The sequence below is a fragment of the Prionailurus bengalensis genome, chromosome A3, assembly GCF_016509475.1.
Source record: "Prionailurus bengalensis isolate Pbe53 chromosome A3, Fcat_Pben_1.1_paternal_pri, whole genome shotgun sequence".
NCBI lineage: Eukaryota > Metazoa > Chordata > Mammalia > Carnivora > Felidae > Prionailurus > Prionailurus bengalensis.
The window spans coordinates 87,696,593-87,716,752 of NC_057354.1; the positions used below are offsets into that span (position 1 = coordinate 87,696,593).

The window sequence follows — 20,160 nt, forward strand, 5'->3', positions numbered from 1 at the left end:
CTGGTTACAGGGGCCTGAGGCTCAAGAGACTGGCCTGAAAGGACAATGGCACAAGACTCACCAGGTTGTCCAGCATCCTCATGAGGGCCTCAAACTCGTGCTCCCCCAGCCGGCTCTTCTGCATGGGTCCGAAGGTGCTCCCTGCCCACTGCACAGAGCCCACTTCGTGGGGTCGGTGCTTCTCCTGCTCCAGGAGGATGAGGTTCTCCACTCCCCCAGCGCTGGACAGGGCGGACACCTGCGGCAAAGAGCAGAGAGACCTCAGTTTGTGTGTGTGTGTGTGTGTGTGTGTGTGTGTGTGTGTGTGTGTGTGTGTGTACACATGTCTAGAAATGTGAGCTGCATGTGACTTTTTCCTCCCAGAGGAAACTTACTGGGCATACACCCATTTCCAGGAACAGAGGTATTAGCAATTTCTTTCTTAGTGTTAGTTCTTAGAGACTACAGAGGAGGAGGAAATCACGCAAATGTTAAACCTTAAGAATAAAGCAATATGGAGGACTCAAAAGTTACCTGGGATACAGACTAACCTCAAATTGTGATTATTTTGCAGGTGGGGTCATACAGTAAGATCAGAAAGGGCTCCAAAGGGGCTTCAATTCTTGTCTGTAATATTTTATTTCTTAAAGAGGAAAAAATCTTAAGTAAAAAGGCTTTTACTTTTTAAATCTGAGTGGTGAATAGTGGGTGTATATTCTATTATTCTTCTGCACCTTTCTCTTTCTCTCTTCAAAATCTCTCCCTCTGTTTTTTTTTTTGTTTTTTTTTTGTTTTGTTTTGTTTTTTTAGAAAAAAAAGTCACTCGAAAGAAATAGGCTAGCTTCTCAGGCAATAAAAAACATCGGAGTAGCCTGATGGCCTGAATTAACAGGTCTAAAGGAAGAATTCATCTTCAGCAGTGGTATTAGTTGGTCAAGGAAACCCAGAAAAAGGAGATACATGATGTGCTGGTAGTACACAGCCGGGCGCTGTGCAGGAGTCAGGCAGCTTCACCAATGAACTTGGAGTATATGTCCCAACATGTCTCCATGGAAAGGGGCTATAACAAGTGGTTGCAGGCAATGGACTCTGGGTATTAGGGCAAGAGGTGTGTGTATACAGCAGGCGATTTTAATGATCCTAAAAAACATTTCCTAATCTAACTAATCTCCTTATTTCCTAATTCTATATTCATCTAATGGTACATTCCATTTGTTCCATGAATCCACCGCTCGGACATAATTGGTTATGATTTAGCTTCCAGGGTGAGTCCACCAACAGGGAGAGATGGTGGTTTCTGAGTATTATAGGTAGTGAGCCAGGTGTTTTGTGCTGCAAATCTGATTGATATTTGATATCTCTTGTAAGCCTACTTATTCTAGGAGAATGCTCCAATTATATAAACATTCGGTGTTCCAGTTTTTACTGAAAATAAAAGTGTACAATTTAGCTTGCTGGAAAACATAAGTCTATGAAACCCATGAGGCTCTGGGACACACCCAGAGTGTGTTAAATTCACCAATGTAACAAATGGCTCCTACGAGATATCCTAGAGGTCAGCCAGGCCACCCCTGCAAGGTGACCCCTGTCACCCTGTGAAGTGGAGGGAGCAAGAACACTCATTTTCCATTCCCTCTTCATTCAAGACATGTGTCCAGTGGAAGCCTCCATTTTTATCTTACAAAGATGACTCCATTTCCTGGCAAAAACAGAGACTTCAGTAGGCATTTACTCCCCTCTCCCACCAAAACTAAATGTCCCTGTCCAATATCCCTGGAAGATGCTCAGATCCGTGCCTATTGAGGTAGCCTACTATACTGTTGTCCAAATGTGAGAAGGGTTACAGTGAGTTCATACAGATTGCATTGAGTTCAAACCTTCCTTTTGTTACGTGCATTCACTAGTTCCAGTTCTGCCCTCTGTTGCTGTATTTTCTAATGCTGAAGTCCCTCACACCTACACTGGGGCCGCACCATAGGAATGCACTCTCAATGGCCATGAATCCCAACTGGTAGATCAATTACTTAGTTCATCGTGGGTCCCTATCTAGCCAAGGCAGGGCTTTAGTCCTGGGACCGTGAAACCCTGACTTGGAGTGCAGACTGTCAGTTGATGTTTCCCTGGCTGACTTGGAGTGAAACCCTGACTATCAGCTGATCTTTCCCACTGACCCTCATTGCCCCAAGAGGCAATGCAATGTAGTGTCTAAGGACATGGACTTGGGACATAGGCTGCCTGGGTTTGAATCCTGGCTCTGCTACTCACTCACTGTGTGACTTGGAACAGTTATTTACCCTTTCTGTGCCTCAGTTTTCTCATCTGTAAAATGAAAATAGTAGGATCTACCTCATGAGTATCATGTAAGGCAATATTCGTGAAGTACCTAGAATAGCACCTGGTACATAGAGAGTGCCACATAAATGTTTATGATAAATAAATTCTGAGGTTTTACTATGAAAGAAACAATATGCCCTGGGGACTAGTCGTTATGGAGGAGGAAAGAATTGCCCACATCCTTACAAGAGCTGACTCCTTCCACCTCCCTTCCCCGCCCCCCATTAGTTTCCATGGTGATGGGTAGCAGATGGGGAAGAATTGCCTGAGCTTCTTCCCATCTGCCTGTAAGCAGAGCAGGGAGCTGCCTCTCTCAGCTGGGGATGACCCAGATTCCTAGAACCCCAAACTGATGGAGAGCAATGAGAACACTCTCCCCAAGGTGAATGGATAGGCTTTTAGCCTTGAACCACTAAAATGACCACAGCCACATTTGCTTGTTTGCCAAGGTCACTGGGGGAGAAAAGTAGGCCCACAATGGAGATAGAACCTCAGTGCTGGCTGTTCAACTAGAAATGGCCTGGCCAGGGGCTGCAATCCCAACAGCATCTGTCAGCCCCTGGGATCATTCATGCCTTAAACCATCCACACTTCTGGTCTAATCTTGCCTGTTTTGCTTCTATACCTTCCAGCTTCCTCTCTCTCTCTCTAGAAGCTTCCCTGTTCTGCAAGCTGGGGAAAAAAGCCACTGGAGCTTTTCTGGGGGTTATTTGGCTCCATTGCCTGATGCACTTTAACAAGGTCACATCGAGTCAGTCCTGACTGAAAAGAAAGGGACAGCAGGCAGGGCCAAGAGAAGCAGCTGGGGCTGTTGGGGCCAGTGGCTGACAGCTCTGCGCTTTCATCCCCTCAGCTGCTAGACAGCCATCCTGCCTTTGGTTAAACTGCACAGAGGCCATTTCTTAGTGTGGAGCAGTCTTCACCATGTGGGGGGATACATGGGCATCTCTCTCCATTCATTTTAGGTCCATGCTGTCTTTGCAAAGTGATAAGAGCTATTTTCTCATGGAAGCCTCTTCTTCAGCAGGAAGGTGGGGAACTTGTAAGAGCTCAGATATGGGGGAAACAAATTGGGCATATCAGAGGCTCTGCCAGGTTCTAATGTCAGTCATGGGACAGAGCTCAGGGCCAGCATCTCTGGTTGGGGTAGGGAGGCCACCGCATCTGAAAGGTACTGCCTTGATCCTGGTTCTACCTTCACCTCCTTCGGTTCTGACCACTGCTGTTTGGGGGGTGGGGAGACTTCTTCTAACACCTATTCATCATTGTCTTAATAACTGTCCTCTCAACTTAGGCCTTTAAAAACCATTGAGAAAGGTGCCACTTGTAGTCTCCACCTGGGATGCTTCTGGGATTGTCCCATTCTTCCGCCCACCCCTCAACTCCCAAGACAAAGGCAGGCCTTCTGTCTGTGGCACTGCTCTGCCTAGATGGGCCAGAAGAGAGCAGACAGGAGACCAAAGGACCTTGCAAGGAGCTGACTCATCCTGGAGCAGTTAGCCTCCCCTTGTGTCAACCGAGTCCTAAAAATACCATCAGCAACACCTCTCCTTGTCTGAAAGGCCCCATCCTCACAAGGACTCCACAGGCCCCATGTCTCCAGCTGAGGAAACATAGGCTATGGAAAGCAAGTCCCTGACCCAAATGGAACACCTCCCAGAGCTGGGAAGGATGATGTCCATTCAGCTTGCAAGGCCACCTTCCTCACCCCTGACAGCTTGCCACACTGAAAGGAGCATGTGTTTGGGTTATCCAACATTATTTTGTTAACTGGAAGAACTATAGGGTTTGTGCTTTCCTATTGCTTCTCCACCAATTCCTCTAGGAGGCCCATGATCACTGACACTCCCCACCCACCCTCTATCCCGTCGCTTACTAGTTAGGGGAACTTTGTGATGGGCTCCCTGGACATTACTTTGGGGATTCCCTGGTGTTCAGGCTTGCCATGTCAAACTTCACCCTGGCCTGCTCTCCGCTTCTCTTTCTGGGCTGGACCATGTTAATAGTATTTACAAACTACACCCTCCAGGCAAAAAAAAAAAAAAAAAAAGACCTACCTAAGTGGTGTCTATTTGGCATAGCTAGATGTTACAGTTATACCCCAGGTAGGACCTGAGCATGGTAAGAACTTTTATATGCCCTATTATGGTTTCTACCACCATCCAATTGATGGGCCTACAAAGTTCCCTGCCCTGAGCACTGACCCTCAAGAGGTAGGCAATGGTTGTTAGATAACAGTGATAATTATTTTAAAGCTGCAAAACTGATTCTAATTGTGAAACTTTAGAAGGATAAGGTGGTTCCAAGGCAGAGAAACAGGGCAAGGCTTTCAGATGGCTGGCTCACAGGACTCCTTAAATCACAGCCAGGGGGGCCTGCGTCAGAGGCACTCTGGGGCCTACTCTCCAGAGGAACTTGCTCACCTGTATCTCACATGCAGCCTGCAGGTGGAAGACCTTATAAAACGCCTCCTCCACGGTGTCACCTAGAGCAACCACTCCATGGTTTCTTAGCACCAGGATCTGCAGAGGAGCAAATGGCCAATTAAAACTTCAAGTCTTTTAAACTTTAGTTAAGAAGGAGCAATTTTTCATTTATTCCAGATCAGTTTCCATATCCAATCCCAAAGCACCCTCCCCACCAACTCCTTGTTCATTCTCCCCCTACAAACATTCCTAGCTACCCCACATGTAATATGAACCCGAGGCATCATCTGTAAGAAATGGAAGATGCTTTGTAAAACTGAGACTAGGTAGCTTGCTGGATTTCTTTGGGCAATACCTGGATTTTTAGGCTTTGGAGGGCTTAGAAATCTAAAAAACTGGTGTCTGTTAAATTGAACGAAATTACTTGATGTCCAATATTAGGGACTAACCTCAAAAGCAACCTCTGGATCCTGTGACTTGGTTGACTTGGAAACCAAAACCCAAGGGGGTGGCTCTCTCAAGAGGTGGTTCTGAAGAAACAGGTGAGTCATGTCACCTCTCTGGACCTCAAGTCTCCTCTCCATGAATTCGGTGATGTCCTGCCAGCTCTAAGACCCTATAGCTCTGTGAAAGAAGCTGTAGTGACCTTATACTCTAACTCTCTGGTTTTACAGAAGAGGAAACAGAGGCCTAAAGAAATTTAAAGTCTCCCAGCTAGTCAGGGGCAGAATCCGAACTAGAACCCAGGTGTTTTCACTGTTGGTGCAATGTTTGTGAGTCAGCCAAGAGCAGGGAGATAAAAGGGGTGGTGGTGGGGGAGAGAAACAGAAATGAATTTACACTAAGAGCCTGACTCCCCAAAGTTCAGATGTAGAAACTGTTCCTTGGTTAGTTTTATCTTCAAGAACTCTCTGAAAACAGATGATGCCCACTGAGTAACAGGAACACAGATCGGTGTGTTGGATTTGTCCTTGCAGACCTCGGCTGAGGCCTAGTGGCCTCATCATCACATTCTCTGTTGCTGAATGAAAACAGCTGGAGTTTTTTTCCTCTCAAGGGAAACAGGAAGGGATGATGACTCTGGCCTCCAAAAGACTTTGTAGATAGCAAATGCCCCATGTCTCAAACTCTGACAGCATTTCATAGATGTGAACATCTCCTCCTTCTCCGGGCATTGCTAATGAGGCATTAGAGAATGTCAGGAGAGAGTGGCAGGGATTTCTCCCTTGTGTCAGAGATGGGAAGACAGGGGCTCTCAGACTGGAAATGACTCAGGCAGTGAGTGCCTTTTGAGGACAGGAACAAGCATCTATCAGCCCAGGCTCCGCTCCAAAACTTCCTGTACTAAGCTGGCCACCCCTAATTATTTGCTGTTAAAATATAGGTCTTTAGATTAAAAAAAAAAACAATAGTGAGATTCTGTTTCTACCAAGTTAGCAAAAAAAAAAAAATGATAACAAGTTTAGGAAGACTAGGAAGCAGCGTTCTCACATACCAGATGCTGGGGAGGAGAGGGCAATTTGCCTATATGAAGTAAGAGTTCTAAAATGTGCATCCCAGGCATTTATCCTAAGGATGCAGTCTCAGGCATACACAGAGATTTAAATGAAAGAATTTTCATTGCATGTTGTTCATATCCAGGAAAAATTAAGGGGAAAAAACCCTCCAAATGTCCAACTACAGAAGACTGTTAAGGTAAAATGGTGACACAGCCATTCATATAATGAGGTATATTTTAATAATTTAAAATAGTGATTTATAAAATAATAAAACACAACGGTATTTACTGGATATTGCTAAGGGAGAAAGGAGAATATATTTTATGATCCTAGTTTTATAAATTTATGCGACTATATTTCAAGTGAGCACCAAAATCTCAGGGTAGTGGCATATAGAGAATCTTTTTTCACTTTTTTGTATATGTGCAACTTTGAAACATTGTCCACTGAACACATGTCACTCATGATGTAGGCTTTTGACAATCCCACCCCAGAGCGTCTTCCCGGAACAGCTGAGCAAACCTTGCAGGTGGGTCCAAGGCACTTCTGCAGGCTGATTCGATCCGCTTCCTGCTCCATCCCACCATTGAAGTCATAGTAGGCCATGTCCCCCACCAGCAGGGCATTGTGGGAGACAGGCAGGAGGCCGCACTTCATGGCCGACACCTTCAGTGAGACAGTGGAATGATTAGCACCTGCAGCTCCCCTAGCTCCTCTGTCACATCTGCGCTTTCCTCAGAGTGGCACAGCCAGACTCTCCTCTGGGGACTACTGGTAGAGGGAGTAAGCCCCCAACAAAGGCACCACCCTCTGCCTCTGCTGCACCTGATTGGGTCTGGCTTTCTGCTTCCTCTGATGTCTTTCCAGATTTCCCAAATCTTACCATTTTGATAGCAGCCATGTCAATATACCATTTTCTAAAACTGCTACAGAGAATGCCCTTGAGAGAGCTGGTGCTGCTGCCCACTCCCAGCTCTTCTCTTGTCCTAGGACTCAGGGAAGAGGCTGGGGTGAGGCAGGGTCCAGGGTCCTCTGGGATGGGCTGGTGGAAGTCCTCAACCTTGAGGTCAGGGCAGAAACAGGGAGGCTCACTGAGAAGCCCCGTCTTACTCGTGACAGGGCAATAAGAGCACCAGGGAACAGGGTTAAAATCCATGCCCCACACCCTGCCTTTTATGAAAAGCAAGGGCATGGAGAGATTTAGGAGAGCTTCTTGCCTTTGTTCACTCATTCTGCCCCATGAGTAAGCCTGCAGAAATGGACACTCAGCACACATATATCATTCAGTCTTGGCCCAAATTTTGGAAAATCTGAATCCTCATAACTAGTGTACTTGGTAGAAAAAGCCCAAGGCCAGTGACAAGTCTGCTCTGCCCCTGTAGGTATGAGGCCTCGTAGTCAGAAAGATGGGTTGAAGGCTGGGGAAACATCCGGAACTGGTTGGTGGTTGCCTTTCCAAGTGACACTGCAGTGTCTTAGGTACACATGGGGAAATTACCAGAGCCCTTGAACGGACAATCTGATACTTGAGGGTATCGCTTCTACTCTCTCCTGGTTTTCCTTGCTGCAATCCCAGCTCTCAGCCTACCTTGGGCAATGAGGAGTGGACAAGTCCAGGTTCCCATTGTATTATCTTTTATCAAGATCTCTCCTTACTAGAGAGAGGGGCTGGGGGCAGGTGTCAGCCCTTAGTCCAGTAGGACTGACCTGAACAGAAACTCAAGAGATACCATTACCTGGGTCAGTAGTGCTTGTGTATGTGTGTGCAGCAGGGTGGGGGACGCAGTAGAGCAGGCATTACACATCTTTACCTTATCTCCCCAAACCAAGACTTTGGTGCTTAGAAAATGGAGAGGATTAGTGTCCCCACGTTGGGTGTTCCCTCTCCTCAACTTGGCCTGAGTTCCAGGAAATCTTTCCAGAACTGTTTTTAAAAAACAAGACTGCTACCAGCTTGGGGGGCTTAGGTCTTTCCTCAGGGAGAACCTCAGAGAAGCAGGTAGCAGGGGTCTGCCGCCAGCCTCAGGGTCTGAAATGCCGGCCTAAGGAGTGGACACTCACGGCTGCGGTGGCTGGCGTGTGCAGGTGGATGATGCAACGCACGTCAGGTCTGGCTGCGTAGATGGCCGAATGCAGACAGAAGCCCGTGGTATCCACTGGGAAGCAGCTGCTGCCCTTCTCCACCACCTCTCCCAGGATATTCACCTTGATCTGGGCCAACGAAGAAGAGAGACTGATGGCCACAGGGCCGGCAGAGGCCCTCACAAGTCTCCCTGCCCGTGGGCCAGCACACGCCTACCCACTGTATTCAGACATTCCAGCACACCAGGAGCTAGGGCTGGGCTTGGTGTTGGGAGAAAAAGAGACCTGGTTTCTGCCCTCAGTGAGTATACAGGCCAACAGGCAACATGGGTGATTATAATTCAGCAGGAAAAATACTACAGCAGAGTTTCTCAAACTTTACTGGGTATAATAATCACCTGGAGATCCCATCAAAATGCAGATTCTGATTCAGTAGCCAAGAATGGGGCCCAAGAGTCTACATTCCTAACAAGTTCCCAAGTGACACCCAGGCTGTTGGTCTACAGACCACAACTTGGGTAGAGGGGCTAGAAGACAGTCCATCACAGAATTCTCTAGAAACAGATGGAAGGAGTGTTTGATCCCAGTAAAAGAAGGAGATCAGAGAAGTCTTCCCAAAAGAAGTAACATCTGAGATGTTTTCTTGTTTTTTTACTCTTTACTTTGAATTTTTAAACATACACAAAGGTAAAGAGAGTGGTATAATAAACATCCATTTACTAATCACCCAAAAGCTAGGTCTTAAAGGACAGGTAGAAACTAGTCACTGGTCTTATAATATAATCTGCTTCTGATGCCAAGGAGGTAGTAGGTGTCATGGCTAAAAATCACACATTCATGTGATGTGCGCGCGCGCGCGCACACACACACACACACACACACACACACACACACACACACACCCCTAATGGTGGCTCTGGCTGGCTCTGCACACAGTCAGGCTGTGGTGTTCCCTGCTTAGCATAAACAGTTTCACGGAACATCACCACTAGAGAAGGTCACTTTGTGACACAGCAAGACAAAAGACTATTCCTTAATCATGCTTAAGCATAGACAAAAACAACCCTGTGCGAGTACAATCATGTCCATACCTCCTCCTGGCTAAGGGGAAACCCTGGAGCTTCTTTATCAATGGCAGCTTCTGCCTCACTCCAATCCCCCACTCCTGCCTCACAGAACTGCCCCTATGCCTGACATTGCACTATCCAAGGCAGCACCCTCTTCTTAGCACCAGCCAGTTGTCCTAAAGTCACTTCTGCACACAGCTGGCAGGGTACGATTGCTACACGGAAACCTGGCCACATCACTCACCTGCTTACAGTGCTTCAGAGGCTCTACACAACCAGCAGAATAAAGCGAAAGCACCATAACAAGGCTTTTGGTGCCATTTATCATCTGGTCCCTGTCACCATTCCAGCCTCACTAATATATGAGCCAGATGCAGCCACTCACTGTCCTCCTAAGTGCACCATGATCTGGCATGTGTCTGGCTTTGTGCGAACTGTCTTCCTGCTGAGGACACAATTGCCTCTGCCCAGCCCCTCCCTGCTGTCCTGGTCTATGTCTGCCTATCCTGTGGTTTCCTGGGGACTCAGTTCATTCACCACTGGGTCAACCCAACTCCTTTGCCCCTCCTGCTGGGGCTCCCTAAGCTTCCTGCTGTAGGAGAGCATTCTTCACTCTGAGTTTACTTGCCTGCTCCCCCACTAGGCCACGAATGACTTAAAGGCAGAGCCTGTGCCTCCTTGTGTCTTTGGTTCCAGTCTGACTCAACCATGACCTTGTTAGGTGGCCCTGTTCAAGTCACTTACCTCCCTGGGCACCAGCATCCTCTCTTCCCTGTAAAGTGGCCTTGGCAGTCCTCATGGTCCTGCCCTGCCCAAATACACTGTGACTTTGTCAGCTGGCTCTTTTAACTGCAAGCCTGGACTCAACATGTGAGAGTGTGTCAAGGCTGGCAGAGGCCTGGAGGTGGCACCCTCTGGCCTCGGCTGTGCAGCACAGATGATGTAGCCCCCCGCAACCACTGGCCCTCTTCTGCTTGTAAGACAGTCCTTTCTACTGTTTTCCTTCTCCCACCCAGGAATCTTTCCTGCTCAAGACCAACTTCTGGAACTTTCTTCCTACTACACCTAAAAGGAGCAAGAGAACCAAAAGGGGTCCCAGAAGCTATCTCGAATGGCACCAGCACTAGGCAGGTCTTGCAGAGTGCTTGAGAGAAAGTACTGGCTGTTGTTCTAATATATCCCCGAATCTAGTAAGGCCTCCCCACTCCCAGCCTTTGGGGTCCAATCCCAGGCATAGGAAGACCCCGTGCCCATCTCCTCCATTTCCTCCTCCTCCTCCTCCATCTCCTCCTCCTCCTCCTCCTCCTCTTCCTCCTCCTCCCTCCGACTGCGCTTGTTGCCTGCACCTTGCATTTGGTCTCATGGTTGGGTTGTGCTATGGGTATTCTGCTTCAGGGCCATGTGTCTTCTCTGGCCCACCAGACTGCAAGCTCCACAAGGAACAGGACAACAGCAGCTAATCTGGAGATGGCCTGTCACTCTAGGCTGCTGTTGTTTCAACAAGGAATAGGCAGCAAGATGCCAGACTGTACTCACCAGGCTGGATGCGGTGACTTCACTACAAGAAACTCCCTTAGGGCTAATCAGGAAGTGATCCTGTTCCTTGCTGACTCTCAGCTGGAAGGAAGACACATGTTGTCAGTGGCAAGGAGAGAGAGGGATCATTTCCAAGGACTCTCTGCTTGAATCCCCTCTTCCCCTGAATCCACTGCATCTAAAACTTCCTCCCAGGAACCCTTATCTCCCTCCAGCACATGAGAGATGAAGAAGATCCAGCCTTTATTTGGAACTGGGGCAATGGACCTACAATAGGAATCTCCCAATGATTAGGGGTAGCCCTATAAATAGGCTCCAGGAGTTCCTAGCTCCTTATCTAGAGAAGTGGCCACGAGTGACCACAATGGTTAGAAACCTTGAAAGGGCTCAGTGCATGACCATGCCAACAGCAGGAGTTCTCCCTTCCGATTTTGTCAGGGCCACACACAGTGCCCACCCCACTCCACGATGCTCTCCTCACCGTAACGTAGGTGTCGCTCAGCTGGGCCCAGCCATAAAGGTCTAAGAGACGGTACACGCTGCTGATCTTGCACCGCATGAGCCGCTCTCCCTTGGCCAGGTTCAAGGTGTCAGCTGTGTGGAGGTCATTGATGGGTGTCATCATGGAGAAGTCTGCAGGGAAACAGGGCGGGGACACGGCAGCTCTCAGGATCAGGGCTCCTGTCTGCCCCCCTTCCTTCCTTGCCTTAGTCCTCTCCAAATTCTCACTGGCACCACAACTGCACAAAACTTCCACAGGCAGGAAATTAAATATTCTTTGACTCTTACCCAGGGGGAGAATGTCCATAGAATGGATAGTTGTGCCCAAGTAAGTCTTCTGCTTATTCAGATAAAAATGGCATTGCTTTTGGTCAAAACTCATGGCAATATTCAAACCACAGAATGGAGAGTTCTCAGAATGCCAAGCCTACAATAAATCCTGAAGATGGACACTGAATAAAAGCAGAAGTAAGTTTATGGGCATAAATAGGGATATATTTCATCAACTAGTTTTCATGAAGAAGTTCCTAATCATTAGACCTGCTATTATCATATTGTTTAAACTATATCATGTAATATAACTTCTCCTCTGCTTTAGAAACAGGGAAGATTAGAAAGCCAAGTCAGGCAGGAAGTCAATTCCTCAACCTTTTCTGACAAGTCATAAACTTCCAGAAGTCAGTATGGCTGGCTGAAAGGCTTCAGGCCTCAGGCAGGCCACATCTTTTCCCCTCTGGATGTGCAGTCCCTTGGTTACTTATGGTTCTTTCTGGGAATTTGGAGGGATGTGGAAAGGATTTGGAAATTGGCCTAGAAGATTTGATGGTCCTATCCTCAGGGCACCCAAAGGGTCTAGGAGGTGATGTCCAGTCTATCCCATTAAAAATGATGACTGCTGCCTGCACACCTCCAGAAGGCATAAGAGGGTGTCTGAGACCAGCACTTCTGATTAGTATCCAGAAACCAATAAAAGAATCAATAGGAGAGGGTTCTGGCTTAAAATGATGTCTGGCTGGGAGCCTCCTGATGCTGCCTCTCCCAGCATCTCACTAAAAACTTTAATGGATTCAAATGCCCTTTAGAAGCTTCTGCCATCTCAATAACCTCACTACTACACAATGTGATATATGTCCTATATCAGGTTTGCCATTAGTTGAAATGATGAGGTTGTTTGCAGAAGTGAGGGTGGATCAGGTGCTGTTGGGCCTATGTAAAGCAAACAGAACCAAACTCAAAACACCCCATGTCAGGAATATGCCCCCAGAAAGCCTGTGACCACCAGAGGGATACCTCCAGGGCATGTGTCCAGTAACCATGGTTGACAGAGAAAGAAGTGGTCCAAAGGCTCAGCTGAACTGGCAAAAAGGACAACAAAATTCTAAAGTCAACAATTTCTAATTGGAATTGACCAGTCTGGGATCCTTTCTTCCTCTCTGTGCATTCCCTAGACAAGCAATTACCTCTTTGCTTCATCCCTAGCAGCAAGAAGGGAGGGATATCAAAAGCAACCCCGCCCCCATATAAAGCCAGGCAAGAGGGGCTATCCACGATTTCTTGGAATCCTTCTTTTACAAATAACTATGGAGTCCCAGGGATGGCCAGGAGGCCAGAATAGGTCTAAAAACATGCCATCACATCTTCCGTGTCCTGTATCAGTGTCCCCCTCCCCCACTCCATGGAGCTTTGCTGTAAGGATTATCCCACCCACAGGCCCACGGTGGGAGAAGAGACCAGAAGCTTCCACCAGCAACTCAGAACCTCTGCTTTCAGGGTTTTAAGAGAAAGAATGCTTGTTCTGACCAGCTTCACAAAAGTTAGGATACTGAGTGCCAGGTTTATGACTTAGATCTAACCAAGCCATTTACTCAAGGGACCTAAGAGAACACAGAAAAAGATGAAAATTCACTAACCCCTCTAGGAAAGCTAAGACTGAAGGACACACTATTGCAAAAAAAAAAAAAAAAAAAAAAAAGAAACCAAAATAAAAACACAGAACCACCACAAAATTCTAAGGCAAATGGAGCTGGACAAAGAACAACCTATCTGTGCGTGAATTCATGACTCTTGGAACCTCCCCTGTCCACAATCCCTGACTCAGATACCCTGGACATAGACTAATCAGATTTTCAGGCATCCAACTGTCTTTCTGACAGTTGCTGGCCAGTGAGGCAGTGAGAATTCTGGTCAGCTCTATTTCTCTCCCAAAAGAAAGAATATAAGGTCAGAGACATGAAAACGATGAGAAAAAAATAGGATAGCTATGGAAGACAAAGACCAGAGAGTCAGCATATAGATAATTAACATCAATATAACAGAAACAATTTCTGAACTGAAAAAGAGACCTGTGTAAATAAGTTATAAGGATTTACTACATGCCAGAGGGAAAAGTCCATGAAGGGAAAAAGCCTATAATTATATGCTTCCTGACACATTTCTGAAATACAAGGATAAGGAGAAAAAATGCACAAACACCTACAAAAAAATTTGGGTTACCTACAAAGTAACAAAAAAATAGCCTGTTTCAAATTTCTCTGCTATAGCAATAGATGCCAGAAGACAATGCTACAGGAGGTTTACTAACAAACAACACTAAAATAAAGTGACATAAAGCAGGTAAAAAGAAAAGAGTCACCAAAACTATGCCCAGAAAATGTAAACAAAAATAAACAGAGATCATAATACTATTATCAAAATAGAAATCAGGGAAAGCACATCCTTTTGGAATATTCATCCTTGGCACCAAGAAGGGAGGTATAACAAAAGCATAAGGACCCCAGACAAAGCCAGACAGCAGAGGTCACTGTTGGGAGGACCATTGTATACATTATCCTACATGAAATAAACCTATAATTCATAATGAAGCTACAGCTATAAAGAACACTTTTGCTTTGGATACCGTTTCAGCAAGGTCCAAAGCAAAAGCCATCAGAAATACAAAGAGAAATGAACAGTAATCAAATATACAGAGGAAAACAACACAAATCTCACTTTTTATAAAATTGAAAATAATAAATGAAGATACAGATTAAACACTATGCCCTAGAGACAGAATCTACATATCATTTAAAAATGATATTAGGGCACAAAGAAAATCTCAGTAAATCCCCAACATAGACATTAAATAGGCCACATTACCCAAACACAATGCAATAAAATTAGACACTATCAACAAACCTTTAAAACAATACAAATTAAACCACTTGGAAATGAGAAATCACACTCCCAGACAGTTCTTAGAATAAAAATAAATCAAAGCAGCAACTGCAAACTATCTAGAAATTAACAATAAAGGAAATACTGTGTCAAAATTAATGAGGTAAGACCAAACTTACATTCAGAGAAAAAAAATTCATAGCCTAAAATGTCTTTATTATTGAATTAGAATGAAAATAAAGTATTCATTTTATTCTATTCCAGAAAAAATATAAATATCAAAATAAACCAAAGAAAACTTTTGGAAAATAATTAATGAATAGAAAAACAAAATCAATGAATTGGGAAACTTGAAAATTAGTAGAACAAATGCATAGATCCAAGAATTGGCTTATGCAAGATATATGAATAAACCAACATCTGGATTGGCTGTAAAAAGACAGGGGGAATACACAACACCAGAAATGAGAATGGGATGTCATCTCGTCCACAACTGAAAGTTTAAATGGTAGAAAGATGGTACATTACTCTAATAATTTTGAGACTCCCTATGAAATGAATCATTTATTTAAAATATATGGCCAAAATTTACTCAGGACCTAGCAAAATAAATTTTTTAAAGACCCTAGATAAAACTGAGAAAAAAAATGTTATAAAAAATGTCGCCTATCTGGATGGCTTTACTAGTGAATAATAAATCTCCAAGGAAGAGAGACTTCCTATCTTATTTAAATTCCATCAGGACAGGGGCATCTGTGTGACTCAGTTGGTTGAGCATCCAACTCTTGATTTCAGCTCTGGTTCATGATCCCAGAGTCCTGGGATCAAGCCCCATGTCCAGCTCCACACTGAGTGTGGAGCCTGCTTAAGATTGTCTCCCCCTCAGCCCCTCTCCTCCTCTCTAAAATAAAAACAAACAAATAAATAAATGCCATCAGGACAAAGAAAAGTGCAGGGATCACCTGATTTATCTTATGAAACTATAGCCTTAATACCAGTACTAAATGAGGACTGCACAAAAAGGGAATTTCTGACCAATCTCATGTATGAATATGCAAAATCCTGAATAAGTCTAGCAAATCAAATCTAGAAGAATATTTTCAGAAGAATGCATCAAGACCAGGAATGATTGATTTCAGGAACGAAAAAATACTTCAATATTCAGAAATCTATTAATATAATTCATCACATCACTAGTTCAAAGAAAGGAAAGTCAATAAATGCCCAAAATGCATTTTATAAACTCAACATCCATTTCTGAGAAGAACCCATATTGAACTAGAATAAGAAGAGATTTCCTCAACATGATCACAAACTCAACTCTTCGGGTAAAGGGTTTCTATTAAAGTCAGAAACAAGACAAGAATGATTATTCTCTAATCGATTATTAAACATCGTTCTGAGAGTTCTAATGAATACAGTGAGAAAACTGGAAAAAGAAAACAAAGGGTAAATGTTGAAATGAAGGATTCAAAATGAACATCATTTGCAGGTCATGGGATTTTTTTTAAATATACAAAACCCAAGAGAATTAATTGAGAAACTATTAGAATTTAAGAGTTCAGCAAGAAGCTACCTTTCTGGTACTGGTAAGCTTCTGGTAAGAAGCTACTGGTGACAGCTATAACCAGAAAGAAAATTGAGTGGAGAAAAAAATCATTTAAATAACAAAGTTACATAAAATTTCCAAGATAAACTTAATAAGAAATTAGTAGGGACTATATGAAAAGAACTACTAACCTTCTCTGATGGACACTAAAGAAGGTTAAAAAAAAGCAAATAAACAGAAGACATAAATCATCTCTGAACAGACTTAAAATTCATTCATGCAAATATTTTTAAAACACCTACTCTGTGACAGCTACTTTTCTAAGTCCAGGACACTACTCTAGGGTACAGCAGTGAACAAAGGATACAAATATCTTTTCTCCTGTGGAACTTATATTCTAACATAAAATTGTAAATTTATAAATGCTTCACCAAATGAATCCATTCAATACAATCCCAACCAAAATCCCAAAAGGGAATTTTTGAGGTAGATTGGCGGAGGGTGGGGGGCGGGGGTGGTGGTGGTGGTGCGGAACATGACAAATTCTAAAGTTACTTTTAAGAACAAACTGGCACAAATAGTTGAGGATTTGACAAATAAATAATTAAGGGTATTTGTCCCATGAGATGATAAAACATGGGAAAGGTGTTTCTGAGTGTGTAACCAAAAGCAGAACACACAAAGGAAAGTACCGACAGATTCAGAATGTGATACAATTCTGAATTGTACTGCAATTTACTACAAAAATAAAATCATCCCAGTATGTATATGAAAATATATCCAACCTCATTAGTAATTAAATAAATGCACATTAAAACACAAAGTGCTATTTATTGCCTATCAAATCAAAAAGATGAAACGAATGGCATAATACATACTATGCACAGATCAAGGTGCAGGAAATGGGCATGACTGCATTTTTTGTGGGAATGTATATTGGTTCTTTCTTTCTCCAGGGAAATCTGGCATTATGCATTAACATCTTCAAAACATGCAAATTCTTTAATCCAGCAATTCTACTTCCAGCAATCTGTCTTTAGAAACTAGTCATAGAATAAATCGAAGAATTTATTGCATTGTTGTTCACAACAGCAAAAAATTGTAAACAACCTAAAAGTCCAAAAATAGGAAACTGGCTAAATGAACTATGGCATACTCAGCCATGCCACAGAATATGCATACCTCCACCAAACATTGTATTACAGAACCATGTTTTATTATGTGAAAAATTAGTCAAGATATGTTAAGCTATCAAATTTGCATATATAATGTGATTCCATTTTTGTTTTCTTAATTTATCTATGTTAAGTGAAAAAGGCTGGAAGGATATACACCAAAATATTGATAATAGTCATTTCTTGGTTGTAAGAACACAGTACAGTGATTTTTATTTCTCTTTCTTGAATTATTTTCCTAATTTTCAGTCATATTCCTGTATTTATGCTGTTGAGGGGAAGTATTTTTTAAATTTTTTTTAATGCTTATTGATTTTTGAAGGAAAGAGAGACAAAGTGTGAGTGGGGGAGGGCCACAGAGAGAGGGAGACACAGAATCCGAAGCAGGCTCCAGGCTCTGAGCTGTCAGCACAGAGCCCGATGCGGGACTCGAACTCATGAACTGCAAGATCATGACCTGAGCTGAAGTCGGACAATTAACTAACTGAGCCATTCAGGTGCCCCAAGTATTTTTTAATGTTTGTTTCTTAAAGGTTGTGGGCAGAGCTTCAGAGACTAGGAAAATGGTTTCATGCCCAGCTCTGGATGTGTGTGGCTCTTGTCTAGGGAGTCAGGTTGGTCTGTCCAGTGTGAGACTGAGACACTGGCTTCAATGGCCTCCTCTCATCCCCACGACCCCATCTGCAAGGGAGTGGCTCCAGGAGACTGAGGAAAGAGCAGCCTGAGTCAGGGCCTGCTGCTAGAACACAAGGATTTTTCTTCGGTTCTGCACCTGTAACTAGAGTAACAGGGAGCAGAATCCTCACTCCCCACTCCTGGTTGCTCAAGTAGAGGCCATGTAAGGGACTTTGAGCTGCAACACTCTTCCCTTCATGCTAATCCACTTATGAGGGGGACTGGAAGAGTCACATAGAGGCTGCCCTGCCTCTCACAGCAGTGACACCATGTCATTCCCGTTCCCTCCCCCAGCAGAACGAGAAAAAGGTTTTCCTGTAAGTCATCCTCCCCATTCTATTTCTGGGCATCAGGAAGAATTCTTCTGTGGGTCTTTAAATCCAGCAGCCTCAGAAGCAGAGCCAGGTACCTCTTTGGCTGGTCCCCCAGGTCTGCAAACCCAGTTGCACCACTCACTCCGTAGCCTGGCAACCAACCCTCTCTTCCCCGCCCCACTTCCTCCACCTCTGCTCCTGGCAGCTCCCCAGCTCCCCACATACTCATGGAAGATGTTGGGAAGACTGCGTGGGAGGTGCTGGCCATGAAGTCCGCGATCTGCCGCAGGGCCCAGATGTTGGAGGAATTGTTCCCCTTCTTCATCTGCTCCTGGATGAGGCCTTCCAGCTCCTCCCTGAAAGACTGAAGCAGGCCCCAAGGCGCTGGTCCCCCCAGTGTGTCTCATGCAGGAGACTGAGGGCCCCTCTTCCAAGTGCCCGCCCCTATCCCCGGCTCAACTAGGCCAGGGCCACACATGGGATCCTCAGGCCCCAGAAAACACTGGGGGTTCCACAGGTACCTCAGGAGACCCCCCCCCAAACTGCTGTTTGGGAAGCAAAAAGGAGATGTCCCCTGCTGTGTTCCCTTTGCCCTATGAACCGTAATCCAGATTCCAAGTCCTTCCTGGGTCTAAGTGACAGTCAAGACACACTCCCCATCACCCACCTGGACTTCCCCTACCCACCACCATCAGGCTAAGGCGGCTTCACTTTAGTAATTGAGACATTTTAAAAAGCAGAACTGAATGGAAAAGTGTGCTATTGTCCCTGTCCAGTAGGCATGCCTATGGCTCTTCTAGGCCTCCGTTTCCTCATATATGGAAGGATTTGCTGTCCTCCCTGTAGCTTCCATTTCTGATGTCCTATAACTCTAAGCCTGGCTTTTCAGACCATAACTAAGACATGCCTGTCCACCAGGTGGCAGCAGGGAACACGCAGGAGGAAATAGGCATTGGTGAATCTATAAAAGGACAGAAGAAACATGACCTCCTCATGTCCTCATTTCTTGCCTGGGAATAGAGTCCTATCCATTCAGGCCCCAAAACTTGGGTTGGTACTAACTCTGCCACTCCTACCACACCTGCCATCTCTCCTAGTCACAAGTTGGAGTTTTTCCATCATCTCAATGCTTTTAGTACCTGCCATATTCCTCCAGGCTCCTCACGTAGACACCTGTCACCCAAACCTCAGGACCATTACCTCAACGCTCCTCTGTGAGGTCTGAGCATTCACTGTGTGCTCTCAACCAGGGTCCCACACAGCCCACTACATGTCCTGGCCCTCCAAACCCCGTGGGGACTGAGGCAGACCCCCATCCCAGCAGGCACCTGGAGATGCCAGCTCCATCCTGAGCTTCCCAAGCCTTAGGATCATGCGCTGTTTCCTGAGGACCTCGCAGCTCTTGTGCCCTCACCCTCCCATTCCACAATGCTCTGCTGCCCCCACCCCCCACACCACCCAACCTGCATCAGCCTCCCACTCAGTGGTCCATTAGGTCCATGCTTTGTTCTTCTCAATGCACCACTTGTGGAAGGATGAGTTCTGTGTCCATGCCATGCAGGTACCAACTGACCTCAAGTCTGGGGCCATGGTAGGGTGATCGTGACTTGCCCTCTCTTGCCCGGCCCATATCTCTCTGTACCCTCCACTCTCTCCACCTCCTGGGGCTTCCAGACCCTCTTCACCTCTGCCCCATACATGTCAACCTTCTTGCCCTGACAGTGAGTTCTTTGCGCTGTTCAAAAATGGGAGGCCCGAGCCTTCCACATGGCGCCCCCTGCTGGCCTCTGGTTTATACAAATATGCCTGTTAGTTCAGTGTTACAGCTTTGGTGGAAGACTGGAAACTGAGGCAGGGCTCCTGTCTTTCA

At 45.2% G+C, this 20,160-nt stretch overlaps 1 protein-coding gene across 4 annotated transcripts in view; it reads right to left on the bottom strand.

Annotated features, from left to right (window-relative positions):
- The window catches only part of ADD2 (adducin 2), a 102,901-nt gene that overhangs the window by 21,546 nt on the left and 61,195 nt on the right, over positions 1–20,160 (bottom strand). For all 4 annotated transcript variants that reach the window (XM_043603609.1, XM_043603607.1, XM_043603610.1 and 1 more), the window contains exons 4-10: positions 18,516–18,654; positions 11,405–11,556; positions 10,924–11,004; positions 8,300–8,449; positions 6,761–6,904; positions 4,737–4,835; positions 62–238 (exon numbers count right to left, since the gene is read on the bottom strand). In XM_043603609.1, the coding sequence (XP_043459544.1) occupies positions 62–238; positions 4,737–4,835; positions 6,761–6,904; positions 8,300–8,449; positions 10,924–11,004; positions 11,405–11,556; positions 18,516–18,654 (942 nt within the window). The remainder of the gene's footprint in view (positions 1–61; positions 239–4,736; positions 4,836–6,760; positions 6,905–8,299; positions 8,450–10,923; positions 11,005–11,404; positions 11,557–18,515; positions 18,655–20,160) is intronic.